The sequence below is a fragment of the Monodelphis domestica genome, chromosome 2 (assembly GCF_027887165.1).
Source record: "Monodelphis domestica isolate mMonDom1 chromosome 2, mMonDom1.pri, whole genome shotgun sequence".
Taxonomy (NCBI): Eukaryota; Metazoa; Chordata; class Mammalia; order Didelphimorphia; family Didelphidae; genus Monodelphis; species Monodelphis domestica.
This window is the reverse complement of record NC_077228.1, coordinates 198,155,411-198,183,190: the sequence shown is the minus strand read 5'-3', so window position 1 is coordinate 198,183,190 and position 27,780 is coordinate 198,155,411. Positions and strand designations below refer to the sequence as shown.

The window sequence follows — 27,780 nt, the reverse complement described above, 5'->3', positions numbered from 1 at the left end:
TATATCAAGTCCCTGCCTAAAGTGCACACGGGGTGGGTGTTACGTATTCATCCCAAGGGAAGAATCTCCTTACCGAAACTACATAATTGATGAATCAACTAGATTTAGAAGTGTTGCAGAGTATTTCACAACCAAGACACCTAGGCTGCTGAAAACTGACCCTATGCCCTTGAGCTCCTTAAGATAGAGTATCTCAAGTCTTTTTGCAGTTTTTCATGTTATAAAAACTGCACTTAAGAAACTTATGTTTGCATATGTGTATCATACAGATGTAAACATCTATATTTCCATCCATATACTTAATTCCAAAGTAATAAATCCCCATGGCACAAAAACCTAGGACAAAGACAAATAAAACAAATTCCTTGGCTGGGGTCAAAAACTAGGCCATTTAGAAGACAACTGTTATATAGCCAATGTATAAATAGGCTGAACTTTAATCAATATCTGGATAAAAATGAAGAAATAGTCCTCCTTTGTAGGAAAAAATCCTTTGAAAAACTACAGACCCTGACAGTGCTACATGTAGAGTTAGATGGTCACGGCTTGAGGGTCCATTCTAGTCATTCATTATTACCATTCTGGGCCTCATTTGTACAATGACAAAGGTTAGACTAAATGAAATCTAATGATCCATTTCCAGCTCTAATTCTATGATTTTTTACTGACATTTGAAATACACTGGTCAAAAATTTAAGGGAAAAAGAGGTAAGGGAGCACCTCATTCATTACCTTGAAGTTTTGCTGTATTTTCTTTTAGTTGACAGTAACTTTTAAACACCAACAATGTACCAACACTACCATACATGAAACAAGAAAATAAATAGAATTTCTATTTTATTTTATAAACCAGGAGGCATGTTGGCAGTTTGATTATACCTCTAGAACCATAAACTTCACATCCAGAGATATCTGTAAATAGGTTAAGGCGCTATGGGAAGTGCTTAAACCATCCCAGCTACACAGAGAGAAAGTGTGACGAAGATTATTTGGTATCCACAGTTCAGTAATGGTAATATATCAAAAATCACTTCTCAAACAGGATGTTTAGACAAAAATAACTTTAAAAAGAACTATTAAAAATTACATTTGTACATATACACACTATATACCACTGTAAAAATTGAAAGACCCAATAGTTTCATTTAACAGTTCATTTGATACTTTCTAGTATTGTTTCTCTACTTCTCTGAATTCCCTCCCTGAATTCCTTTTCTTTCCCAGACTTCCCAAACTGGCATTGGTGTGTCTTAAATCAATTTGCAAGGCATTTTGTAATAGAAGCCAGGAACACTGATTTTATCCTTTGATTTACTATTCAGCTGAAGAGGTCCATGAGTGATTTTTAAAAGGGTGATTGATTTTTTTTTTTAAGTTCAATCTGTATTGAAAGGGAATAGAACCAATGGGCAAGGAAGGCAGGGGCTAAATTACAGGACCATGAATAGCTATACAAAGTAATAGGAATCTCTAGGAGCACTAAAACAAAGATAGACACCTCTTAAGGAAACTGCAAAACCCCAACTCTGCAATATACACCAGAGGAGGCAACCAAGGAATTGACTGATATTGTACACAACAAGGCCTCCTCCCTACTTTATGAGGGATGTTAGTTTTTCTCAGGAACAACTGGAGTAGAATCACTTTGAGTAGTGGCCATCTAACATCCTTGGAAGTCATCTCAACTCTTATAAAGAGAATTCTTTAAGGAGCCAGCAGCTTCCCTGGAAAACTCAGGATAATCAGCATAAGAACCATGTGAGCTTCATCTCTTCATAAAGTTTTTTTCCAGAGCAGCTGAAGTTCTCTGCAGGGAGTAGATGTTGCGCTTGACCCTATCCTCTAAAGATGAGGTGGACGTACTTTCTAATTTCAACTGGCTGTGGAGGAATTGAGAAAGACAAGTCAAAAACATCCTTTCTAATTGACCAACTTTCTGGCTGGTTTATGATACGAAGCAAGCTTATGGCTACTATAAATTAAACGGACTTTTAAAAGCCCACACAGAACTTTCAACACTCCATCTAGAACTACATACAAATGGAGGAAGCAGCAAGCTTTTTTTCCTACAACTACCCATAATGGAAAATTTATCTGTTGTTGAAAGTAAGGCAAAGGCCCACTAGAAAAAGATTCTTACAATATGAAATCACAAAATTTAAAAGGATGTCCAGAGAGTTTCAATGATTCAGAAACCCAGCCTCTTCTACATACAACAAAATCAAAAATTTCCTACTGTCTAGTCAGAGGCCAGGAGCCATAACACAAAGGTACAACCACCACCCCCCCCAACCCTTACCTCCCCTTCCAATTATAAAAGAATAAGCTGCCAGACTGATCAGGCAGGGCTGGGAACAAGTCCACTCACTGGATGAATTTCCCATCCCGAGAATCCATCTTCTCCAGCTTGCGTTCTCTCTCATCTTCTTTCTCATGTCTCTTGAGGGTGTTCAGCCTCTCCTCCTCCCGCCATTTGGCATTCTCCATCATTTCTTGCCGCTTTCGTTCCAGTTCCTCTGATGAGAGTTTTCTGTGAAAATAAATTCTCACCAGATCTACCTTTTCCCATCAGAAAACAATTTCATGAATAGAGGAAAAAAACCAGGTTCAAAGTGAACAGAAAATACTCTTAGTCATCATGAATACTTAGTGTGTTGTAGACTCCCTTCTTTCCCCCACAAACTTCCTCATCTAAGATAGCCAAAGAGAAGGGGACAGGGAAAGTATTGCATCCTTGACCATCCTGCATCAAATTAAAGACTTATTTATTTTTTTAGAGTCAGTCAAAGAAAGTCATTAATAGGTCTTTGAAATGATTTAAGGAAGGAGCATAAAAACAAAAAAGGCCCCATATATTAACAGACAAAATGTAGTGTGACTATCATGGTGCTTTATACATATTAAACACTCAAATATTTATTGCTAAATAAGCAAACATTTCAAAATTAATCTTGGTTTTAGCCATAAAGCAAATCTGGAGATGGTTGGGAATCTCAAGATAAGATACTATTTAGAACTAAACTAGAAACCATAGTGGTTTAAGAATTTCAATTTATGGGGGCAGTTGGGTGGCTCAGTGGATTCAGAGCCAGGCTCAGAGATGTGGAGGTCCTGAGTTCAAATCTGGACTCAGACACTTCCTGGCTATGTGACCCTGGGGGCAAGTCACTTGACCTCCATTGCCTAGCCCTTACCATTCTTCTGCCTTGGAACCAAAATATGGTTCCAAGAGAGAAGGTAAGGGTTTAAAAAAAAAAAAAAGAATTTCAACTTCTCTCCTTATGAAAATGACAGTTCTCTGTCAATCCACATTCTAAAATCCATGCTATTCTTTCTAGTGACCTCAGGAAGTAAAGAGATATAAATCCATTTCTGACCAACAAGTAAAAGAAATCAAACTCTGTTTAATAAAGTCAGGAGTCTCAACAGTCTAGTTTTACAAAGAAAGGATTTCTACTTTGGACATCAGAAAGAACATTAGACTTGGAGGAAGTGGTCCTGGATTCAAGTTCTAAGCTTACCACTTCACTACTGTCACCTTATGCAAATCACTTTAACTGAGACTCTGTTCAACACTCAGGGCTGCAACAGGCTTCCACTGTCTAAAAAATGCACTCACAGAATCATTAGAAAATAAAAAAGAAATTAGAAATTTTCAAGTGGTGCCAAAATAAATGCAATGTCCTTATATATACATCCCATAGAGTAGTAAAATGAAGCCCCACAGACAAGTCCTTAAGTCTCTCCCTTAAAGCTTCAAAAAGAGCAAAGATGTAAGCTACAATTACATTTAGGTAGGCTTTCAAGAATATTTCAAACTCCCTAAAGCTCTTCTCTACCAAGACTGTATGAGTGATGCACACTCATGAGGCAAAGTTATAAAACGCTAAATTCAAATACTTTCCCCTCTAAACTTGCCTGTCCTCCAATCTTCTCTTTTCCCTGTTAAGAATATATTGTGCTTCTAGTTATGCAGGGTTCATAAATTGAGGATCCGTCACCTTACTTTCTGTCACCTCCCAAATTGAATCATTTACCAAGCCTTGCCAATCTTCTTATCACCTCTTACTTCTGCATTTGTCCCTAACCACTACCTTCATTCAGGTTCCCATTTTTCCTAACTCTCCTAGTTCTGTGGACCATTAGCTTCCCAGTCACAAAAAGTTTAGAACTTTGGCGTGACCCTTAACTCTTCACTCTCCCTCATCCACATATATCCACTCAGTGGTCAAGCTGTTGATGCTACTTCTCCTATAAATGTGGGTCCTCACCCTATCCTGACAAGACTATAGAATATAGTTTAATTAGTCTCCTGCCGCCAAGCCTCTTGCACATACCTGCCAAAGTGATATTTCTTAAGTACAGGTCTGACCATCCACTCCACACTGTTCAAAACCTGGGGTTTCCCACTATCCAGCATCAACTTAAAACTCCTTCGTTTGACATTTAAAGGGTCTCAACCTCACTCAAAGCTACCTCTCCAGCATTATCTGCATCATCCCCCTTCACATATTCTATGGTTCAGCCAAGTTGAGGAGAATCTAATACATGTCCCATCTCCCATCTTTATTTGTAGATACTAGTTCCCATTCTCTAATTTCCTTTCCCTTCTTCCTCTTAGAAACCCTATTTTCTGTCAACATTCAAGTGTGAAATACCTTACATGATAAGGCCTTCCTTCCTGAACCTCATTAGTACTCCAATCACATCTGTGTATATACTGATGTACAAAAAAGAAAGCAAGTTTCTTGAAGGGAGGGATTGTTTAATTTTTTTTTCTTTCTATCCCAAGTACTTGGCACATAATAGATGATTAATAAACGTCTGATCAGAGGCCAACTAGGTAACACAGTAGAAAGAAAGCCAGACCTGGAGATAGGAGGTCCTGGATTCAAATCTGACCTCATATACTTCCTAGTTGCATGATCCTGGGGCAAGTCACTTAACTCCAAGTGCCTAACCCTTAATGTTCTTCTGCCTTGGAATCAGTACTTGGTAAGAAGATAAGGGTTTAAAATACAAATGTTTGACTGACTACCACCAAAATTGCTTATTTGTTCTCCGTACATTGTATAGGCTATTCCCCATGCCCAGAATGCACTTTCTCCTCATCTCTACTTCAGGAACTCTTCAAGACTCAACCCAGGTGTTACCTCCTAGAGAAAGCCTTCTCTGATCCTTCCAGTCATTAGTTTTCCCTCCATTCCCAAATTATCTTGTACTTGTTTCTATGCTGTATCCTGTAACCCACTTAAGAGCAAGAGGCTTTTTCCTTTGGTCTAGGGACCCACTAGGGTTTTAACTATTCCTCCCCTCCCCCATGACAACATATCAAAAATGATCTATGCTCTTCTACAAAGGAATGATATCTCCTTTATGACACCAATTTTATGGGGTCAAATTTTAATTGATTTTTGGCCAGTATCTCAAGACAGTAAATTTCTTTAAAAAAAAAAAGTTTGGCCCTGAACATCTCTAGGGGGCTTAAGTTGTTGGAGATAACACAAAGGAAAAAATCCACAAAATGACTTGCCAGGGAAATAGTCTATATAGTTAGCATGTCATCTTGCTATGCCATTCCTAGGCTCACATCTCAAGATTCTAGAACTATCTTAACAGGTCTCCAACTTACCTGGTGTAACCTGGAGCATGTCTCCTTTGATATCCTTCCTTTTTAGGGGAAGGACTCTTAGTTCGGCCTCTATCTTTCCTATTTACTTTGGAATTGTGCCTGTAATCAAGAAAAGAGTCTTTTCAGCAAGAGGGCCTAATTCCATGTCTGAAACCCTTGGTAGAACTATAAGGTATAACATTAAGACAACTGGGGTGGGGAGGAGGTGCAAGAGGAAGAGGGGGAGTCACTCAGAGAGAGAAGAGAGAAAAAGGAGGAAGGATAATCTCTTAAAGAGAAAGAAATACACAGGAGATGAGAAAAACAGCATTTAACCCAGCCAGCCTTCAAAGTACACTAGACTACAATACTGTGAATTTTAAAATCTCCATCTTACTTGGTCTAGCACCCAAAATGGTGCACACCCACACTACACAGGCATGTGCTAGTCAATGACAAATCAGAAATAACTAACTGCCCACCTCGGCTGTCCTAAGCCAAGCTTAGGCCACCATTGGCACTTGTGAGGCACAGGAAGTGAGGTAGGGAACAGCCTCTGGAATTCGCTCACTTCCTGTGGACAGAGCTAGACGCCAGTTTGTGCTAGGAACTGGAGCAGAGAGGAGGCCCGCAGACAGCTTTCCTTCAGATCGGTCACATGAGTCAAAGACCGATTTTCTTTTCTACCTTGGCCTTAGGGCCTAATCTCCCTCTGGCTGGGCCAGAAGGTTGAGTTAACCCTTTTCCCTTTCCTCCTCTCTCCTTTACTCCCTGTCCTGTTTCCTTACTCCCAGTGTGATTAAACCACCATAAACTCCATTCTGACTTGAGTATTTCATTTTAGGAATTTCATAAGTAAATTCCTTGGTGACCATAAATTAATATTATAACAATCTTTAAAGGTGATTTTTCACCACAACAATATGTACCTATAAATTTATGGTTCCTCTGATTTTCATATCCAAGGATAAGAAGACAAGCTAAATGTAACAAAAACAGTATCTAAGAAACATGCATCTACGGAAGTACAGGGGAAATAGTTAGACCTATGGATATTGCTACCCAAAATCAAGTGTTCTGTGGCCAGCCATGGGAGTGCATTCCCTATAGCTATTTCTCTGTTAATCAGCATACTCACTGCCTACTATGTTTAGGGGACCGTGACCTCCTGTCCCGTATCTCAGAGTCCCACATGCTCTTCCTGTTGGGATGTTTTTGAGGCGAACGGGAAGCACTCCGTGACCTAGAACGATTTTTGACCCTGTGAGCTCCCCCAGCTTCGGATGCCAGAGATCCTGGTAGTCTCCGATCATGGTCAGTATTCTTAATCTATAGAGAGGATAAGGCAGAAGAGCTATTCAGACACCTATGGTTTAAAGAAAAAGTTGAGTGATACCAAGGAAGGAACAAGCACCAAGACTGCATAAGGAGACATCAAGAGCTCATCATCTAGTCTTTTTTTTTTTTAATTTAAAAGCCCTTACCTTCTGTTTTAGTATCAATTCTAAAACAGAAGAACATCAAGGACTGTGTAATAGAGTTTAAGTGATTTGTCCAGGGTCACATAGCAAGGAAATGTCTAAGGTCAAATTTAAACCCAGGTCCTCCCAACTCCATACCTGATACTCTAAACACTGTGCTGACTATCAGGCCTCCATCATCTTGTCTTTACAGAACTATTTTCAAGTTAGGTACAACTATGCAAATATAGGAACACTGTAACCTTAAAAAGTAACTCTAAAACCTCACTTCCTTTCTCAAATCTCTCCTACCCCAGATCTATGGCAAAGCATACAAAGGGGAATGAGAGATGTGGAACCCCAAATCATAGCCTTGACAATTTGGCATGTAATTCATGGGGCTATCCTGTCTGCCAAGAGACAGAAGCAAGTGACAGAAAACGAAAAATCTCCTCCTCAGGGGTGCCTGCACAGAATGTTTAGGCATCTTATCTTTTATAACTATCAGATGCCAAAGATGCTCAGTGCTACTTGAACAGAAACAGCATTATGGCACTGCTTTGAGTGCAGCCCAGGCACCTACCTGTAAGCCATAACCTGGAATTTTGGGCAAAACAGGAGGACTTGCCATCTTCTTTTGAGACCTAAGAAGAAAGTTTTTTTTAATTTTGTTTTTATTGTCATACAAAACACACTTCCATATTGGTCATTGCTGTAAGAGTACACTCATACCTAAGAAGAAATTTAAAAGCAAAAAAAGATACAAACAACTGTGTGAGGGAGGAGATAAAGAAAGCAGTTTAATCTCATGTGCTCAAACATACTTCCTGCCCCCTCCATGGCCTTGTAACCTCCCGTTATTACTTGGGAGTGTGTTTCCCTATTTGGGTTTTCTTGGCTGGGAAGACTCATCAGCACAATTGTGTTTTTCCTGTGAAAAATCGTGGGCCTGGCTCGACAGCCCCAACCCCCACTGGAGCTCTTTCCCCCCACACCTTGTGCTGCTATTCTGAAGGCTGACAATGAGTCAGAGGCAGAGGTGCCTGCTGTTGCTCTTGTGGGAGAGAGAGAGACAGAGTGGGCAAGAATGGGTGGATAAATGGAGAAAAAGAACAGAAATAAGTCCAGGGAAGCAAAACAGTTTTGAAGCTACAAGTGGATTTTATCACATGCTTTAAAAGAAAAATAATCTATGTATAGTTTCATGTACAAGTCTCTCTATACTAAGTATATGCAATTTGGCATCTAAGTTCAGAATAAAAATATATTTTTAAATTGGTGGATTAGCCTGTTTAAAAAAAAAAGAAAGAAAGCAACCCACCACCAGACAAAGCCATTCTTGTCCTATAGGAATCAGAAGCTCAAAGATTTCAAGTCAGTAAACAGGATAGTTTTTCTGATAAAAGACCACTAAGACCAGGTGAACTCTCCAGGCAAAGGGTGCTAATGGGACACCAAAGGCCTCCTCCAAGTACCTTCCATGGTTCCGTTCCTCTTCACTGGCGGAGTGATCACTGCTAGAGCTGCGATGCTTGTGCTTCTTATGCTTCTTTTTCTTTTCCTTCTTCTTCTTCTTCTCCTTTTCCAGGCTCATTTGCAACTAGAAAAGTACAAAGTACAATGCTGACTTCTCTCCATCTTTTGTTCCTGACTCCTTCCTGTGAGATTGTTCCAGGGCTCAAGGGGACCAAACACTCAACAGAATCAGTACAACATTTATAAAGCACCTACTATGTGCCAGGCACCACACTAGGCTCCTGGGATAGGATGAAAAATATTCTTCTCAAAAGAAACCTCTATTCTACTGATTTCATGACTTTGTAGTTGTCAGCAGTATAGAATGTGATCAAAATTCGACTTCTAAGAGTTTCCATTTTAAGCTCAAAATATATTACTTTAAGTAGTTATTTATTACTATTCAATAACGATCTCTCCAGCAAAGATGGCAAACCTTCAACTACCAAGTATTCTGATTGTTCCTATAGCAAAAAACATCCATCACTCTGTGGCCAATCTAGTGACAAATCTCCCCAAACTCAACTAAACTGGACCTCAGAAAAAAGATTTATATTTCATTCTCAAAGACTTTCCAACCCAGTAGGGTCTGGCCAGAGATAGCAGAAGTTCCCCTGCTATAGTCTAGTTTTGCTTCCATACTACAATGAGATATCAGAGAAGCCTTTGGTAGAGAAATTAGTAACATTTATAAAGTACTCTACATCTTTCCCTGCAAATAGTAGCAATCCCCACTTAATAAAATGAGGATGCTGAGACTGTAGATTGAGATTTAAACAGAGTATGGTGGTAAAATCAGATTGACTCCCAGCTCAATGCTGCTTAATAAGATGAGGGAGCTATGGATAGACATCCATTATTTAGAAAATAATCTGGGGGTGGGAGGAATTAGAGGACTGCAGACTCAATGTCAGCAGTGTGATATGGCAGCCAAAAAAAGGTAATTCATTTTTGGGCTACATTCATTAAGGGGGGGCAAAACTTCAAGAAATAAAGGTTGTCATGTGGAGGAGGGATTAGATTTATTCCATTTGGTCCCAGAGGGCAGCACAAGGAACAATGGGTGGAAGTTGCAAAGAGCCCAATTTAGGCTGGATGTCAGGAAAAACTCCCTAATAATAAGAGTAGCCCAAAAGTGGAACAGGCAGCCTTAGGAGGTGGCAAGAGCCCCCTCCATGGATTCTTTAAACAGATGCTAAGGATGATTATTTGTCAGGTATGGTATAATGGCGATTTTTTTGGTGTATAAGTTATATTAGGTGCAATAACACCTTCCAAATATCAAATTCTGCATGATGATTGTGCCTAAGACTAGCTAGCAGCTAAAGTGGGTGAGTTAAGGGTTCTGTCAAAAAATTCAGCAATAGACTTCGATCTGCTGAAAAAAAAATAGCATGATCAGTCATTAAACAGTAAAATTCAGGGTCCCTCTTTCACCAAGGAAATTGTCACACAATGCCATTTCCCCTCTTAAACCAAAAAGTAGATAAAAGAATCATGTTCCACTAAAAATGCACTCACAAAAAAAAATCTGATAAAATACAATGGACTTATTATTAAAGTCAAAGCATACACTTTGCTTCCTTTTAACAAATAATAAACAATTAAAATGAAAGACTGCATATGTTATCAGTAGATACCATTCATGCTATTTTGCTTGGGAGACTGTACTCTGGTGGACTAGTTGTGGCTTTGTAGGTCATGGTGAAACAAATTGTCTCTAACAACATCGTCAGGAGAAGCTAGGTGGTGAAGTATATTGACAGCCAGGCTTAGAAATGAGAAGTCCTGGGTTCAAATGTGACTCGTCACTTCCTGGCTGTATAACCCTGGGCAAGTCACTTAACCCCCAGTGCCCAGCCCTTTCTGCTCTTTTGCCTTGGAACCAATACACAGTATTGACTCTAAATCAAAAGGTAAGGGTTTAAATAAATAAACTAAATTAAATTAATAAAAATATAGCTACTAAAAGATATTTCTATAAAACAGGAAAACTGAAGGATGTTAAACCAGGTGATCTCTTCCAGCTCTTGATCATAAATCTGACTTACGACAGAATAAGAATGTGAGATATTCTTTTATGAAATACTCCATGACTCAGTCAAACTAGCCTTCTCATTGTTCTTCACATGATGCTCCATATCTCCTGTCTCCATGCACAGGATGCATTTTTTCCTCACCTCTGCCTCAGAGAACACCTCTCTCTTCAAGATGAGGCTCAAGCTCCATACCACCTTCTCTTTTCCTAATACTGCCAACCACTAATGCCTTCCCTTGAAACCACACTGTATATCTTTTTAAACCCTTGCTTTCTGTCTTAGTAACAATTCTAAGACAGAAGAGTCACAAATGCTAGGCAATTAAGTGATGTGCCCAGGGTCACATAGCTAGAAAGTGTCTGAGGCCACATTTGAACCCAGGACCTCTTGTCTCTAGACCTGGTGTTCTAGCTACTGTGCTAGCTTAGCTGTCCCAACCATCCTGTGTTTAATTACTTTGCATTTATTGATATTCCACATATACTTATGTGTGTTCTTGTTATACCTTTGCTTCTCCTATTAGAATGTAAGACTACTATTGAATAGAGTATTTAACCAGGAGGGTCCCCATATCTGAGAGGACTACCTTCTAAGAGACTACCCCAAAAGGCTGAAACTGTAGATATAAGGTATTACCTACTGGCCCTCATATATATATATATATGTGCTCTCTCTCCCCACTCTGACCTTGACTAGGTGTGCAGGCTCTCAGCCTCCCACCACTCCCCAACAAAAAAAGACTGAAAGTAGAAGCAGAAGAGAACACTGCCAGGGCCAAAAACAAATTCTGCGGGCTTTACAAGAGGACTTCCAGCATGTCTTGGGTGGATTTCTTATGCTCCAGGCTGTCTGTGGGTAACTGAAACCATGGAAAGCAAACCTCAGATAAGGACACCCTACTGTGTTTGTATCCTCAGCATCTCACACAATATCTGGCACATAGTAGGCCCTTAATAAATGTTTCTTTAATAATTGGAATGCTAATTTTAGGGTCTTCCTATTATGCAATGCATACCAATTCTTTGATTTTCTTCATTTTTACGGGATTATTCAAGACTTCTCTCTTTTTCTCTTCCTCCTTCTTTCTGAAAACAAATTTAAAAATAAAAATCACTGACATTTCTTTTTTCAAAGGAGATTTAATGATTTTCTAGATGGATGCTGTTATAAACAGATCCATCAAAATCCCATATATGACAGTGCTAAAACCAGAGGCCTTCCCAAATCTGTAGAAGTCATTACCCTTAGAAAGTTCTGGTTCTTTTCCTCTTCTCTACTGGCAATCAGCTCATCCTGCCTCTTATTTGAGCAAGGAGCTCAATGTTTAAATCCTTTTAGAAAATGACTGGGCAAGACACAATGCTGAATTGGAAGGTTCTGCTCTTCCTTCCCTTTGACTAAAATAAGTGGTGAAACCTTTAAGGCAGATGTAAGGCAGATTCCCCCTTAAATAAGCCTGTACTATCAGTAGAAGCAATTAAGAACCACATTTTCTACATTTTCTAGCAATATACTGAGATATGAAGAGCACAATAACCCCAGTGTCTAGCTTATTGCTCCCCTGTCTACAGGCCAGAGGATCCTGACATTCAAGGGACACAGAGGTGGGTCGGTCCTGTCACTTCCCATGGACAGCCTACCAAAATTAGGAAAATAGATTTGGGTTATATCTACTATCTCCAAGTCTGGTCAACTCAAAGAAATTCCTTAATTGAGTTGTCCTAGTATCATGAAGCCTAGTCTTAAGATATGAACAAATACATTCAAAAGGAAAAGAAGCTGAAGAGAAACCAATACAAAGAGATTCAAGTTAATTCAGTTCAGCAAATCTTCCTTAAAAAGCCTCCCTCTCAAACCCATGCTGATACCGAATAATGAAAAGTGGATCCTCCCGGATTTTGCTGGCCATATCAAGCAGAGAATTAGCACCCGATGGGGCAAAGATGGAGCCTGGCAGAAGTCCTGTTTCAGATGAACAACCTGCTTCTTTGTCCTCCATCTTCTCAAAAACATATTTGTCAATGGGACGTCCCATCAGGTACTCATCACGGTTCACCATCCCACCAGGGCCCTGGTACATCCAGTCCAGTTTTTCTTCTTTTTTTCTGATTCCAAAGAGGGGTAAAAAAAAGAAGAGGAGAGAAGAGAGAGGAGAGGAGAAAAGAGAAAAGAAAAACCATGGATACCAAAAAAGTTATCAGAAATTCCTTCATCTCAATAGGTCACCTTCCCTGTAGTCAAAGAAAGCTTAGATACCTACTAAATTTATAAATATAACAGCTTATGTATATTCTATAAATGCTTCATAGTTACAAAATACTTTACATTCATCATATCACTAGTTATTCAGAATAACCTTATGAAGTAGAGAGATAAATATTATAATATTTCTAAAAATTTAGAATTTCATTGGTGTGTGTCTACTGCCTTTCTACTCAATATAATGCCAGCCTCTCTGCATCCCAGGAGAGAGTAAGCAGAGGAAGCTAGCTATGTAGTAAAATAAGTAGAACACCAGGTAGAGTGTCATGAAACCTAAGTTCAAACCCTGCTTCAAACATTTACTGGCTGTGTGACTCTAAGCAAATCCCTTAACCTGTCTGTGCTTTAGTTTTCTCATCTATAAAATGGGGGTTGGATTCACTGGCCTCTAAGGTCCTTACCAGTTCTAACTATGACCCATGATGAAAAATGCCATCCACCACCTCCAGAGAAAGAATGATGGAGTCTGAATGCAGATTAAAGTGTACCATTTTTCACCTTTTTTTGGGCAAGTTTTGATTGTTTTATGAGAGTCTTCTTCCATGATATGACCAAGGTAGAGATATGTTTTACAAGACTGCACATGTATAACCTAGATCAAATTGCTTACCATCTCAAAGAAGGGGAAGGAGAGATAGGGAGATAAGGAATCTGGAACTCAAAATCTTGGAAAATGAGTTTTTTTAAGTAAAAAATTATTATATATAATTGGAAAAGATAAAATATTATACAGTAGAAAAAAATTGCTGCAAAGAGTATCTCAAATTGCCTTTGTAGCAGAAAGATGTCTAAGGACACAAGGAGCTATTTTAGTGTGGACATTTCTTTCTCTGATCTAGAAATATTTGTATTTAATATTTTAAAAACTTCTGGTAGGGGACAGCTAGTTGGCTCAGCAGATTGAGAACCAAACCAAGAGACAAGAGGACCTGGGTTCAAATTTAGCCTCAGATACTTCCTAGCTAGGTGACTGGTAAGTCACTTAACCCCCATTACCTAGCCCTTACAATTCTTCTGCCTTAGAACCAGTACATAGCATTAATTATCAGATGGAAGGTAAGGCATTGCATTTTTTTTTCCTGGTAAACTTTATGTGCCTTATTAAAATAGAGAATATAGTAGTAAAGTTTTTTTATTCCACAATGGAAAATTATGGAAAAGAAAAATAGAATGAGGGGCTTGGGAGGCTGCAAATGTTATATTGCTTCATTAATGAGAGCTACTATTATTTACAATCTCATTTTTGTTTCATTCTGTTTGTTAATTTGTTAAATATAAATATATTTGAATGTCTATTGTTGTTATTGGAAATTAAAGTGTGTTTGTATATATATTACACACCTATATTTAAAATGTACACATATATACATGTCACATTTTATATATATATATATTTTATATATATATATTTTTCCCCCCCTTTCATGAAACCATGTCAACTCTCCTGTTCGAGAAACTTCAGTAGTTTCCTATTGCCTCTAGGATTAAAATGCAAACTCTCAGCATGGCATTTCAAGTATTTCATAATCTCAACCTAACCTTTTTATCCAGGTTTATTTCAGATCACCTTCCCTTTACTTTCTATGGGGTCCAAACCAACTAACTTGCTGTATGTACTACATGATATTCTATCTCCTGTATCTTCCCTTCTAAGGTTTTGCACAGGCTGACCCCCATACCTAGAATGTTGCCTCTCCTTACCTCCACCTCTGGAAACTTTATCTCTACAAAAATATTCATAGCTGCGATCTTTGTGGTGGCAAAAAACTGGAAAATGAGAGGGTGTCCACTGAACAAATTGTGGTATATGTTGGTGATGGAATACTATTGTGCTGAAAGGAATAATGAACTGGAGGAATTCCATGGGGACTGGAACAACCTCCAGGAAGTGATGCAGAGTGAGAGGAGCAGAACCAGGAGAACATTGTACACAGAGACTGATACACTGTGGCACAATCAGAATATAATGGACTTCTCTACTAGCAGCAATGCAATGATCCAGGACAATTCTGAGGGACATATGAGAAAGAACACTATCCACATCCAGAGGAAGAACTGTGGAAGTAGAAACACAGAAGAAAAACAACTGCTTGATCATATGGTTCGATGGGGATATGATTGAGGATACAAACTCTAAATAATCACTCTACTATAAATAGTAATAATATGGAAATAGGTTTTGAACAATGATACATGTAAAACCCAGGGGAATTGCTCATCAGTTCCAGGAGGGGGAAGGGGTATGGGGAGGGAGAGAACATGAATCATGTAACCATGGGAAAATATTCTAAATTAATTCATTAAATAAACTTATTTAAGATAAAAAGAAAAAAGATGATAAAACTAAAAAAGTTTTAAAGTTAAAAAAAAAGAAATTTCTATCTCCTTTCAAGGCTCATCCCACATACCTCTTTCAAAAAAGAGGCCTTTGTTGATGGTCCCTTCATCCCTATCCTGACATTATTTATCTAAGTACATGTTTTTCCCCACTAGAATTACCAGGTCCTTGAAGCCTGGGACTATTTCACTCTTGTTTTTGTATCTCTAGTGCCTAGCACAAAGTAAGCACTTGATAAATGCTTACTGCATTAAATTAAAAATACCAACTAATAAAAGAGGAAGAGCTTTCTGCATATCAGATGAGGGAAGTATGACAAACCCATTTTGCAGACTTGCCCAAGGTGAAGCCTGGAGCCAATAGTATAGGCTCTCCCATGTTCTGTGCCCTTGTGATCTGGAAAGAACTGAATTCTCATAAAAAGAAATAAATTTTAAATATTACTGGGGCAGCTAATTGACTAGCGAGCCAGGCCCAAATATAGTAGGATCTTGGGTTCAAATGTGACCTCAAACATTTCCTAGTAATATGACTGAGCAAGTCACTTAAGCCTCCATTACCTACCCCTTAGTGCTCTTCTGCCTTGGAACTGGTACTTAGTATCAATTCTAAGACAGAAAGTAACAGGTTTTCTAAAATGCTATTACAATAGTAATTGATTATAGGAGGTCCCTCTACATACATAGTGAACTATTAGTTATTTGCACTAGTGGAAGAAAATAATGAAGTGCCTACACAACAAATCTAGAAAATAATGAAGTGCCTACACAACAAATCTAGAAAATCATTTATGGTTTTACTTTTAGAATCCATTATATGATGCATTTTTCATATTTCATTTTATCCTCCCCAAATAATAAGTTTGAAACTAGATAATGTTATCTTCATTTTACACAATGAAAAATTGTACATAACTAGTATTTTTTTTTTAAGTCTTAACTTCCATCTTAGAATCACTACTATGTATTGGTTCTAAAGCAGAAGAGCAATAAGTTATAAGCAATGTGGGGTAAGTGACTTGCCCAGGGTCACACAGCTAGGAAGTGTCTAAGGCCAAATTTGAACCTAGGACCTCCCATCTCTAGGCCTGGCTCTCAATCCACTGAGCCACCCAGCTGCCACCTCTTTAGTATTTCTAATGCATGTTGTGAGATTAATAGTGAGAGAAATATTCCTAGAATCCAGGTCTCTGAATTCTAATCTATTCCCTCATTCTATAACATCACACTGGCTCCTTAATACAAACCTAAATTCTGTTGATGAAGCTATAAATTGATTCAGCCATTCTAGAAAGCAATTTGGAAATGTGCTCCAAAAGTTACTAGACTCTTTGTATTGTATAATTGGAAATTCTTGAAACCCTAAAAACTACATTACCCAAAATTCTGTTATGTATTACCCAAAATCCTTTTCCTTCATCTTCCAGTCTTTATGATTGGTTGTAACTCCTCCCTTACTCTCTTCTTCCTCGAGGTTGAATAAGGCAGGTTTTACTCTAACTTTTTAACTTTTCATTATTATTAATAAAACTTTTAAAATAGTTATTGAATATTAATTTTAAAACCCACAGTACCTTTAATTGAGGGATACCATACCAAATCCATATTCCAAAGAGATGAAAGAAAGAAGGGAAATACATATACAAAAATATTTATAGCAGCTTTTTAGTGCTGACTAAGATCTGGAAATGAAGGAGGTGCTTATGAATGGTTAAATGAGTTATGGTATATGAATGTAATCAAATACCATTATACTAAGGGGTTTTGTTCAATGTTATCAGATGTGTCAGGCTTTTCATGACCCATTTGGGGCATTTCCTTCTCCAGTTCATTTTATAGATGAAGAATTGGGCAAACAGGGTTAAGTGGCTTGCCCAAGGTCACCCAGTTAACAAGCATCTGAGGCCAGTTTGAACTCAGGAAGATGAATCTTCCTATGATTCCAACCATAGTACTGCCTTATTATGTTGTTAAGAAATAATAAGAGACGATTTCTGAGAAACCTTGGGAAATGATTTATACTATATCAACATCATTGAAAGGACAAATAACTTTAAAAGACTTAAAACACTCTGATCTGTGCAATGACTAACCACAATTCCAGAGGACCAGTGACAAAGCACACTATCCACATCCTGGAAGAGATGATAGACTTGAGATGCAGACTAAGATTTATACTTTTTCAGTCATGTCTGACTTGGGGGGGGGGGGGGAATTGAAGGGGGAAAGATTTTTTATTTAAAAAAAAAACAAACAAACAACCTACATTCCCAAAGTGAATCCTACCCAAATGAAGGAGCATTTATGTGAATTCAATAATAAACATCTCTTGTGCGCAAGACATACAGGTTTTAAGTACTAAATGCAAAATGCAGGAAGGAAATCAACCTACGTTGAAAATAGCACATAAAATTGGTAACCTACATAAGAAGATCCTTGTTCCAAAGTTAACACTTACTTGACAGCTCCCACATCTTCTGCATAGCGTTGCATCTCCTCTCGAGCCCTTTCTTCCCGAAGCTCCCGCTGTAGCTCCTCAATCTTTTTCCGTTCTGCCTCATGTTTCTGCTCTGCCTTCCACACTTTTTCCACATTTCGGAGGGTCTGTGGGTGCCAGCTCTTCTTCAGATTCTGCAATCAAAAGGAGAGAAAAGAGAAAAGAGGCAGGCCTTTATCATCTCCATGCAGGTAACTCCCATATTTAGATATGTCTCTTCTGAGCTCTAATCCCAAATCTCCAAACTCCTATTATCAGGCATTTCAAATAGGATGTCTCACAGGCATATCAAATCCAACAAGTCCAAAATAAAAATTCATTGTATTTTCCCCAAAACTCTCTCCTCCTCTGAATTTCTATTGTCCTGTTAAGAGTATCACCATCTGGCAAAGAATTGGAAACTAAAGGTCCCTCAATTGGGAAATGGTTGAACAAATTGTGGTATATGATAGAGATGGAATACTATTGTGCTGTAAAGAATAAACAGGATGATTTCAGAAAGAGCCAGAAAGATCTCCATGGGCTGATGCAAAGTGAAATAAGCAGAAGCAGAACACTCTACACAGCCACAGCAATATTGTGGGACGATCAACTGTGAAAGGCTTAACTACTCCCAACAACACAATGATCCAGGACAATTCTGAGGGATTTATGAAAAAGAATGCTACCCACCTCCAAAGAAAGAACTATAGGAGGAGGAATGTAAATGAAATTTTTTATCACTTGTATGTTTTGGGGTTTTTTTTTCAATTTTTAAAAATTTTTTACTAATAACAAATTTACACATAAGTTTTCCAAAGTCATATGATTCATATCATCTTCCTCCCCACTCCCAGAGCTGACAAGCAATTCAATCTGAGTTGTACATGTATTATCATGCAAAATATTTCCATATTATTCCATTTTTAACCCAGAAAATGATTTTTTTTCCTTTAATTAAAAAAAAAAATTTTTTAAGTACCACCATCCTGGAGGCAGCTGGGTGGCTCAGTGGACTGAGAGTCAGGCCTAGAGACAGGAAGTCCTGTACTTAAATCTAATCTCAGACACTTCCTAGCTATGATTCTAGGCAAGTCACTTAACCCCCATTGCCTAGTCCTTACCACTCTTCTGCCTTGGAACCAATTACCAGTATTGATTCTAAGATGGAAGGTAAGGGTTTAAGGGGGGGCCGGGGGGGGGGGGGAAGTACCACCATATTCCCAAATTCCTGAGGTTTGTAGTAAAGGATTTAATCAGGGCAAGCTGAATGCAAAAGATGCTGCAAACCAACATTCCACTCAGAACTCCCAGGAACTGGGACTGAACACAGAGGCAGTTGCTGGACACAGTTGGGAAACCCTGAAGGAGGGAGAGTCTGCTTTTCTCCAGAAGTCAGGAGAGCCCAGAGAGAGTATCTGTCTGGTATTTCTGGGGCAGATCCAGAGAGTCAGTGGATCCCTCTTCTTTGGCTTTCTTGACATTTTTGCCTGTTCCTATTGCTGCTGCTACAGTGAAATGGATTTCAGCTATTGTTGGTGATATCTTTTGGGACTGTTGTCTGAATCAAAGAGGACACTTGTTCTGAGATTCTTTGGCCCCTTTTGTCCTTGCCCCTACCGATCCCTCCCTAACTTTAATTAATACTCAAATTATTTAGGTTAGAATCATTATAAAAAGTTTTAGGGTTTTAAATATCTGTTGTGGGTTAGAAGTAAGCTATTCCCTGAACCCCTTCCCTTCTCCCTTTAGTTAATTAAACCTTTTAATTTCATATATATAGCTAGTTTGAATCCCTTCTTTTAACCCACATATAACAGGTTTGATATCTTAACATTATTCCTTATGATTCACTTTCTCTCATATCATAAATCCAATCAATCACTTGCCATATCTTATCACCTCTCTCTACTACCCAACCACCAACTTAGTTCAGGCCCTAATTAAGCTCTGACCTGGGCTATGGTACTGACTTTCTATCTGGTCTTAAGCCTGCTTCAAGTCTTTTTCCCATTTCACCTATCTTCCACATAGCTTGTCAAAGTGATTTTTCCTTAGAATAGATCTGACCATGTTCTCCCTCCACCTTTTCTCAATAACTTCCAGTGGCTTCTATTAACATCAATAATCAATTAAAAAAACTTGCACTTGCCATTTAAGGCTCTTCATAACATCTGGGCCCTTTCTACCTTTCGAGCCTTTTCTCAGGTTCCATGAAATCTACAATCCAGCACCATTGACATGCTTGGTCTTTGTATGTGTGACAATGCACCTCCTGCCCCCTAAGTTTGGAATACTGTCCCTCATCTCAATTTCCTAACATCCCTGGCTTATTTCAGGACTCAATTCAAACTCTACCCTCTGCAGAATGGCTTTCTTGGCATTGAGCATTCCCCTCTAAATTTATCTCTCTTCTATTCTGTAGGTGACTTTTTATTTGTATGATATTCCTCCTGGAAACCCCCAGAGGGTCAGGACTATTTTTTGTGTTTTTTTGCCTTTTTCTTTTTAAACCTTTACTTTTTTTTTAAGTTTTGGAAATTTTTATTTAATTAATTTTGAATATTTTTCCATGGTTACAAGATTCATGTTCTTTCCCTGCCCTCCCCCAACCCCATCCCATAGCCAACATATAATTCCTCTGGGAAACCTTTACTTTCTTTCTTAGAATGGAAGGCTGAAGAACAATAAAGGTTAGGCAATTGGGATTAAGTGACTTGTCCAGGGTCACACAGCTAGGAAGTCTATGAGGCCAAATTTGAACCCTGTCTATTGACTCTATCAACTAAGCCACCTAGCTTAGTTGGTCTTTCTTTATGGGGTCTGCTCTAAGCCAGTGCCTGGCAAAGTTGGCATCGTCCTCTTAAGCCTCCACACTTTCAGATAACTGAAGATAGCAAAAAGGCAAATGTAATACCTTTCTCCTAATTATAGTCTCCGTCAGAAAAATAAAGGTTGCATCTCCAACATACCTGGGGAGTTTGGGATAAGGTACACCAAGTTCAAGGATAAATAGTCCTCAGGTTGTCATAAAAAACATGTCAGGAGCAGCTAGGTGGTTTAGTGGGTAGAGAGCCAGACCTAGAGACAGGAGGTCAAACCTGGCTTCAGACATTTCCTAGCTGTGTGAACCTGGGCAAGTCACTTAACCTCAAATTACAAGCCTTTATCACAATTCTTCCTTATAAATGACACAGTAAAACAGAAGGTATGGGTTAAAAAAAAAAGGGTTAAAAAAAATCTTAGATGGCTTTAAGCCAGCTAAAAATCCTCCCCACTTGAACATCAATTGGTTCAACAAACACTTATTAAGAACAAAGTATATGCAACAGGTGCCTAAGAGCTACAAAGACAGACAATATTTTCTCCTGTGGAGTATGATACTTAAAGGCATTTACAAACAGCTACAAAACAAAGCATAACAAGACAAGATGTGTAAAATATCATGAGGTACAAGCCTTTCTTTTGTAGGGATACCAAAATTAGCAAAGGCAGCCTTTGTAATGAGAACTTACAAAGGGTATTTGAGTTTTTATTGGACTAAACTGGGTTTTCAAGGTTTCCTTCTTGACAATAACAACAATATGTATTTTATATACAGCTCAGTGTTTCTATAACACAATCTCTCAAAGTCTCTGGCAAGGGAGCCAAGACCATTCAAATAAAGATCAAGTGAACATATTGATCAAGCCTAAATTGAGGTGATTGATCATAGATATGAAATGTGTAGTCTCCATCTTCCTTTGTATCCCCAAGGCTTAGCACATTGACAGGCTCATAGAAGGCACTTAATGAATGTTTAATAACTACTACCCTACAAATATCAACCATTCCTTAACACAGCCTTCCATAAATACCAGTCACCTCTTAATACTCAGCTTTTCCAACTCAAAGGTCATAATAATGTCTTCTCTGTTCCCCAAACTCAGTAACAACTCAGCCCTCAAAACAGCAATTTTTCAGCTTTCTAATAAACTTATGTCATTATCTGTGTCTTTTCCTCTTTTCTACTAGATTAAAAGTTCTAGGAATGCAAGAACCATGCATGTCTTGGTTAAATGTTGTTTCTCCTTCAGGAACTAACATAGTGCTCTGCCCACAAAGGGGGTTTAATAAATGTTTGGTGAACTGAAAGATCAATTCCAACTAGAAAGATCAAGCAAACTTTCATAAATAAATTAGAATTTAAAGTGTTTCAAATGATAACTAGGATTTCAACTCTTGCCAATGGGGACTAAAGAAAGGATGTTCCATATATAGTGGAGTTAATCAGTAAATAACATCGAGGGAAGAGTATGAGAAAAGGTGTTAGCTCCCCTCCCCCCCAAAAAAGAGATATTTAAGGGGGATAATAATATGGACAGTGAGAAGTCAAGTTGGTTAGAATGTAGGATAGACGGTGGGAAATAAGATAAAAAAAAACAAGGCTACAAAATTGGGACTTCAGACAGTTTGAAGGAAAGTCTGGTCTTTATTTGACCAGCAATAGGAAATCACTGAATGGGATTCTGAAGAAAAGTGATAGAATGACATTTGTGCCTGAGGAAGATTCATCTGGCAGCATAATGTAAAGGTAAGCTCAAAGAGGAGAAAAGAGGGTAAGATATGCCTGAAGAAAATGGGAAGATAGAGAAGGGGATAACAGTGACTGAGACAATCATGCTGGGGCCACAGGAGCGCTGGCCATTTCCTCTTAATGCCACTATCTCGGATTCCCAGAGGCCATCTTACGTTCTTGGGAGGTGCAAGATGTTCTCTCTGATCTTGTCTCTCATGTCTCCCCTCTCTCTACCCAGGGGTCCCCCCTCCCTTTAACTTCCTCCCTTCTCAACGCCAAATCACTGCTGCTGTCCAGATTGCTTGTATGCAATCTTTCGCATGCTGTCTCCCACTATTAGACTGTGAGTTTCTAAAGAGCAGGAACTTTTACCTTTCTTTGTACCCCCAGAATTTAGCACACAGTAGGCGCTTAACAATAAGAGCCAAATAACTTTTGAGGGACGAGTTCAGTCTCCGCAAGTTTTCTCTGCCCTCCCTCCTTAACCTCTCTTCCTCTCCTTAACCCTCACAACAGGATTTCGGCCTCAGTCCCTCTGGGCCAAGGTGAAACAGCCCTTTCCCTCTCCCCTCGCCCCCTGAATTCCACCGTTGCCATGGTTATCAGTCACCCTCACCCCCACACCCTTCCCCAGCCCAGCTCAGCTAGCCCAGCCCAGGACTCCTTTCAGCTCACCAGATCTCCACCTCCCATGACGGTTTGCCCTTCTTTCGGGGGAAGTTCCAGACGGCTCCCGGGGCCGGGAAGGAGGAGACAGTGGATAGAAAAACAGCCCCAAGCCTCTTCCTCCCGAGGCCGCCTCGGTCTTTATTACCCGGTCTAGAGCGCCACTTCCGGGAGTGCGTCATCAGGCTGCGATGGCTGAGCGAGCCAGGGATGGGGTGGTGTGGAGTGAAGGAAAGGAGACCTATGGACCCAGCGACGCTCTGCGGCGTTGCCCAGGCGTCATGGCGCACTTATTTTACGTCACACAATCCTTCCCCCTTCCATTCTTTTGTCACCGTTTTTAGCCCAGCAGTAGCAGCCATTGCATTCTGGTCTCAAGCCTAAGCCACGCCCTTCTATTAATTATTTTTGCTGGTCTTTACCCTGTTACGATCAGGAAGTGTGGCGTCTTCAAATTGTGTCTCTATCCAGCACCACTGTGAACGCGGTCGTATTAGCTGGCTTATTATTGTCCGTATAGCGAGGTCATCATTCAAGTTTGGGTTTTCATCCCCAAAGGCCCTCCCTGTTCTCCAAAATTAGACAAGTAGTCTTTAGAATAGGGCCGAGTTCTTGTGACCTCCCGGGGAAAGACCGATTGTGACGTGAATGCAAAAAGTTGAAGATTACATTTAGATAATGAACCATAGATAATCAGGATGATGGTGGTGCCTTCTGTAATAACAGGAAATCTGGGAAGAGAGGAGGGCTTTGGAGGAAAGATAACAGGGTTCTGTTTTGGAAGGGTTGAGTTTGCATTGAATATGACATCCAGTTCAAGGTGTCCAACATGCGGTAGGTAATAGAGATCAGGGGAAAAGGCTGTGATGTGATATTGTGATGAATGGATGTAAGAATTTTCTGCATAGAACTAATCATTGAATCCATTGCATTTGATGAAATCATCAAGTGATGTAATGTAGAGGGGAAGAGGGCCCAGGACAAACAGACCCTTGGAGAAATACCCACAGTTAATGAGTATAACCTGGTTGAAGAACCAGCATAGGAGTTAAGCAAAGGGAATGCCCTCATTTCTTAAGTAGGCTTTTAAAAACATCAAAATTGCTGGCTTTGGGGTGCAGCTGGGTAGCTCAATGGATTGAGAGCCAGGCCTAAAGACAGGAAGTCCTAGGTTCAAATCTAGCCTCAGACACTTCCCTGTGTGACCCTGGGCAAGTCGCTTGACCCCCATTGCCTAGCCCTTACCACTCTTGTGCCTTTTCTGCCTTGTAACCAATACACAGTATTGATTCCAAGACGGAAGGTAAGAGTTAAAAAATATATATATTGCTGGCTTTGCAACTTATTAGCAAAGTAACAGGTAGCTCAAAGACATAAGTGATTATTTACAGTGTTTCAGCTATGAGAAAGATGATGTCGGTCAGTCACCTCCCCATCACAAAATCACACTCCCAATGCCAATTTCTCTTTTCAAGAATTTTTGTCATTCTCTTAGCAAAGTAAAATTCAAATGCTTCTCTTACGGGGGGGGTGGGGGTGGGGGGGGGGGGGTGGGGGATTTAAATCCACGATGACTGCCAAAAAAATTCTAGTCTTATGGACATTATTTTTTCTCTTTGTAGGAAAAACTTTTAAATTGTGTTATACAAGTAATTCAAGATGTTCTTGAACAATTCTGAGTGTAATTTATATAGTTGTGAAATTCTAACAAACTGGAAAAGGTGAAGGAGAGTTTTAGAAACTGCTTTTTTTTTTTACTAGCACTTTGTTGGTTTTGTTTTTTGTTTGCTTGGGGTTTTTTTGCAGTTACATGTAGAAATGATTTTTGACAATTGTCTTCTGACATTTTAGGATTCAGATTTTTCTCCCTATCCTCCCAGTCGGTAAATTGTCTGATATAGGTTATACTAATACTTTCATGCAATACATATTTCCATATTGCTTGTATCATGATAGAAAGCAGGTATCCTGCATACAATAAAAATCACATGAAGGAAATAAAGTGGAAGATAGCATGCTTTGATCTGTACTCAGACTCCAACAGTTCCTTCTTTGACTGTGGATAGCATTTATCATGAGTTCCTCCTGGTTATTTTGGAAATTTGTGTTGCTGATAATGGTTTAGTCCTTCATAGTTGATCATCATTTCTCTTACAGTACACATTGTTCTCCTAGAAGCTGCTACTTAGAAGCAACTTCTAATAGGCATCCCTAGAAGTTGGAGAAGAGTAGAATAGTGGAAAAATGAAATAGGAAAAGCGTCCTCCAAAGTTTCTCGGGCTTAAGTTAGAGTTTGTGCTCAGTAAACATTTAGATGAAAAAGAAGAAAAAGGTAGACAGCTAAATTTGAATGTGGAACTTTATTATTTCTACCCTCTATAGTCAAATAATACATCAAAGTATTCCTCCTACTGAGCCAACTCCATTTAGATTCAGCTAAACATTATGCTAGGTGATGTATATACAAACAAAACAAAAAAAGAAAAAAGGAGGGAAGGGGAAAGAAGAAAGGAAGGGAAGAAGGGAAGGGAAGGGAAGGGATACAGCCTTTAACAAAAGGGCATCAATACTATCCTCTCCTTATGAGCACAATATCTCACCACACACTTTACTGAAAGAAAAAGAGGGGGCATCTAGGTGGTTCAGTGGATAAAAAGCCAGGCCAGGAGACAGGATGTCCTGGGTTTAAATCTAGTCTCAGATTTCATATACTTCCTAGCTGTGTGACCTTGGACAAATCACTTAATCCCAATTGCCTAGCCCTTACTGTTTTTCTACCTTGGAATGCAATACTTAGTATTGATTCTAAGAAGAAGGCAAGAGTTTTTTTAAAAAATCTATTCAGCAGAATCCTTTTCTTTTCCCCAGTTCTTCACTTCAAATTCTCTCTATATTACTGTTCACTTTTCTCCTTTGCTCCAGTGTCAGAGGAAGAAGTGACCTTTCTCTTTGCCAATACCAACCCAATCTGTGTTCTTGATCCCATTCCCTCCTGTCTATTTCAGGAATTTGCCCCTTCTATGGCATGCTCTTCCCTAATTTTCAGCTTCTCTTATTATTTACAAACTCTACTGTTTCCCTTACCGTTTTACAGATGAAGAACTGAGGCAAACAGGATTAAGCGACTTTCCCAGAATCACACATTAAGTATCTGAAGTAGGATTTGAACTCAAGAAGAATAAATCTCCTGATGTCAGGCCAAGCACTCTATCCATTGCAATATCCATTGAGTCATCTGATTTTCTTTTTAAAAAGTCAATACATGATAAAATAAAAAAAAATACATGACCTGATCATGTCAAAACACAAAGCCCTTTCAGACCTGAGCCATCACATCCTCAAAGAGCCTAAGCATTCTCTCTTCCCAAAAGTTTCCTAGAGAACATCAGGCTCTCATTCTTTGAGATTTTCTCATATGCCAATTCAACCTCCAATACAAATATGTAACTCTTCAGCAGTTTTGCATAATAACACATGTATAATCCAGATAAAATTGCTTACCCTCTCCTCTGGGAAGGGGGAGGGAAAAGAGGAAAGGAACAATTTGGATCTTATAACTTCAGGAAAAGCATGGTGAAATTTGTTATATCTAATTAGGAAAATTAAAAAAATCTTAAAAAAAAAAAGTCATCTGCCACATGAAGATAGATAGCTTTAAGAAATCAATCAGCTAGTCCCCCAGAAAGAGACAAACCAAGTGCTCTCAGCCTTTTCCAGATTTCAGCATTCTGGAACAAAGATTAAGTGGGCAAAGTATTGTAGAGGAAGAGCTGGCCTTGGAGACAAAGATAAAAAGATTCAGGTTTTGCCTCCGACACATACAGTCTGTGATACTAAGCAAGATATTGAATATCTCCATGCTTTAGATAACTATTTAAGGTTATTTATTCATAATAAGTATGCTTATCCAAGAGAAACAAGTTCTCACATTAGTTATGTCTAAGAATCTTTCTCATTCTTTTTTTTCCTCTCCTTCCTAACCATCCCCCTTTCCCAAGAAGACAAGTAATATGATATAGGTTGTACATATATTATTATATAATACATATTTCCTGTTTGTGGTATTATTAAACAAGACACATACTACTTACACTAAAGAAAAATTCATAAATATAACAAAGTGGAAATAAAGTAAAGAATGGCATATTTCAATCTGCATTTGTATTCTATCTATTCCATAAAAGTTAAAATTAAATCTCAATAATAAAAATGTTATATTTTAAGAGGTTTATTAATAACCATTAGAAATCAAGGAATAAAGAAGACACAAAATAAAGACCCCTTGTCCACGGCTGATTAGCCAGTTCAAAAGCCTGCCTTACCACCACCAAGCTTGGGACAGGAAGTAAAGAGGTGGGACCTTCCCCATCCCCTCCTAATATCCCCTATCTACAGGAAGTACATAATGACAAGAAGTCAGTGGGTGCCTGGGAAATGTAGTTCTTTTTTTTAGGGTAACAGATTTTCAATTATACATTCTTTCTATGGCAGTAGATAACCTTTTTCATCAAGTTCCTTTGAACTGCTCTATATATTTTAGAGCATATAGTTTCTTTTCCTTTTCCCTTGATCACCTTAGAAAATAAACCTAATAATGGTATTACTAGGTCAAAAGGTATACAAAGTTTTATAACTCTTTTAAGTATAATTCCAAATTGTTCTCCATAATGACTGAATCAGCTCATAGTTCTACCAACAATGTATTAATATACCTATTGTTCCACATCTCCTCCAACATTTGTTATTTTGTCCTTTTATTATTTTAGGGAATCTGACAGGTGTGAAATTATATTTCAGAGTTGTTTTGATTTGTATTCCTCTAATCAATAGTGATTTGGCACATTTTTTCATATAAT

At 38.8% G+C, this 27,780-nt stretch overlaps 1 protein-coding gene across 1 annotated transcript; it reads right to left on the bottom strand.

Annotated features, from left to right (window-relative positions):
- Positions 1 to 820: 820 nt before the first annotated feature.
- On the bottom strand, positions 821 to 23,277 carry CWC25 (CWC25 spliceosome associated protein homolog). Its single transcript, XM_001366651.5, has 10 exons — positions 22,934 to 23,277; positions 17,683 to 17,855; positions 12,494 to 12,730; positions 11,641 to 11,710; positions 8,547 to 8,671; positions 7,655 to 7,715; positions 6,750 to 6,940; positions 5,633 to 5,731; positions 2,369 to 2,530; positions 821 to 1,880 (listed from the first exon to the last, which is right to left on the bottom strand). Exons 1-10 carry the CDS (start codon positions 22,949 to 22,951, stop codon positions 1,766 to 1,768), a joined length of 1,251 nt encoding a protein of 416 aa, XP_001366688.1. The 5' UTR covers positions 22,952 to 23,277; the 3' UTR covers positions 821 to 1,765.
- Between the last annotated feature and the right edge of the window lie 4,503 nt (positions 23,278 to 27,780).

Bases quoted from the DNA above. Each gene is read 5' to 3' on its own strand.
- CWC25 (XM_001366651.5), bottom strand. The intron at 11,711-12,493 runs GTATCAGCATGG...ATTTGTTTTCAG, and splicing joins GATCCACTTTTCATTATTCG to AAAGAAGGAGGAAGAGAAAA. The intron at 8,672-11,640 runs GTATGCATTGCA...GTACTTTTCTAG, and splicing joins TGAAGAAAATCAAAGAATTG to TTGCAAATGAGCCTGGAAAA.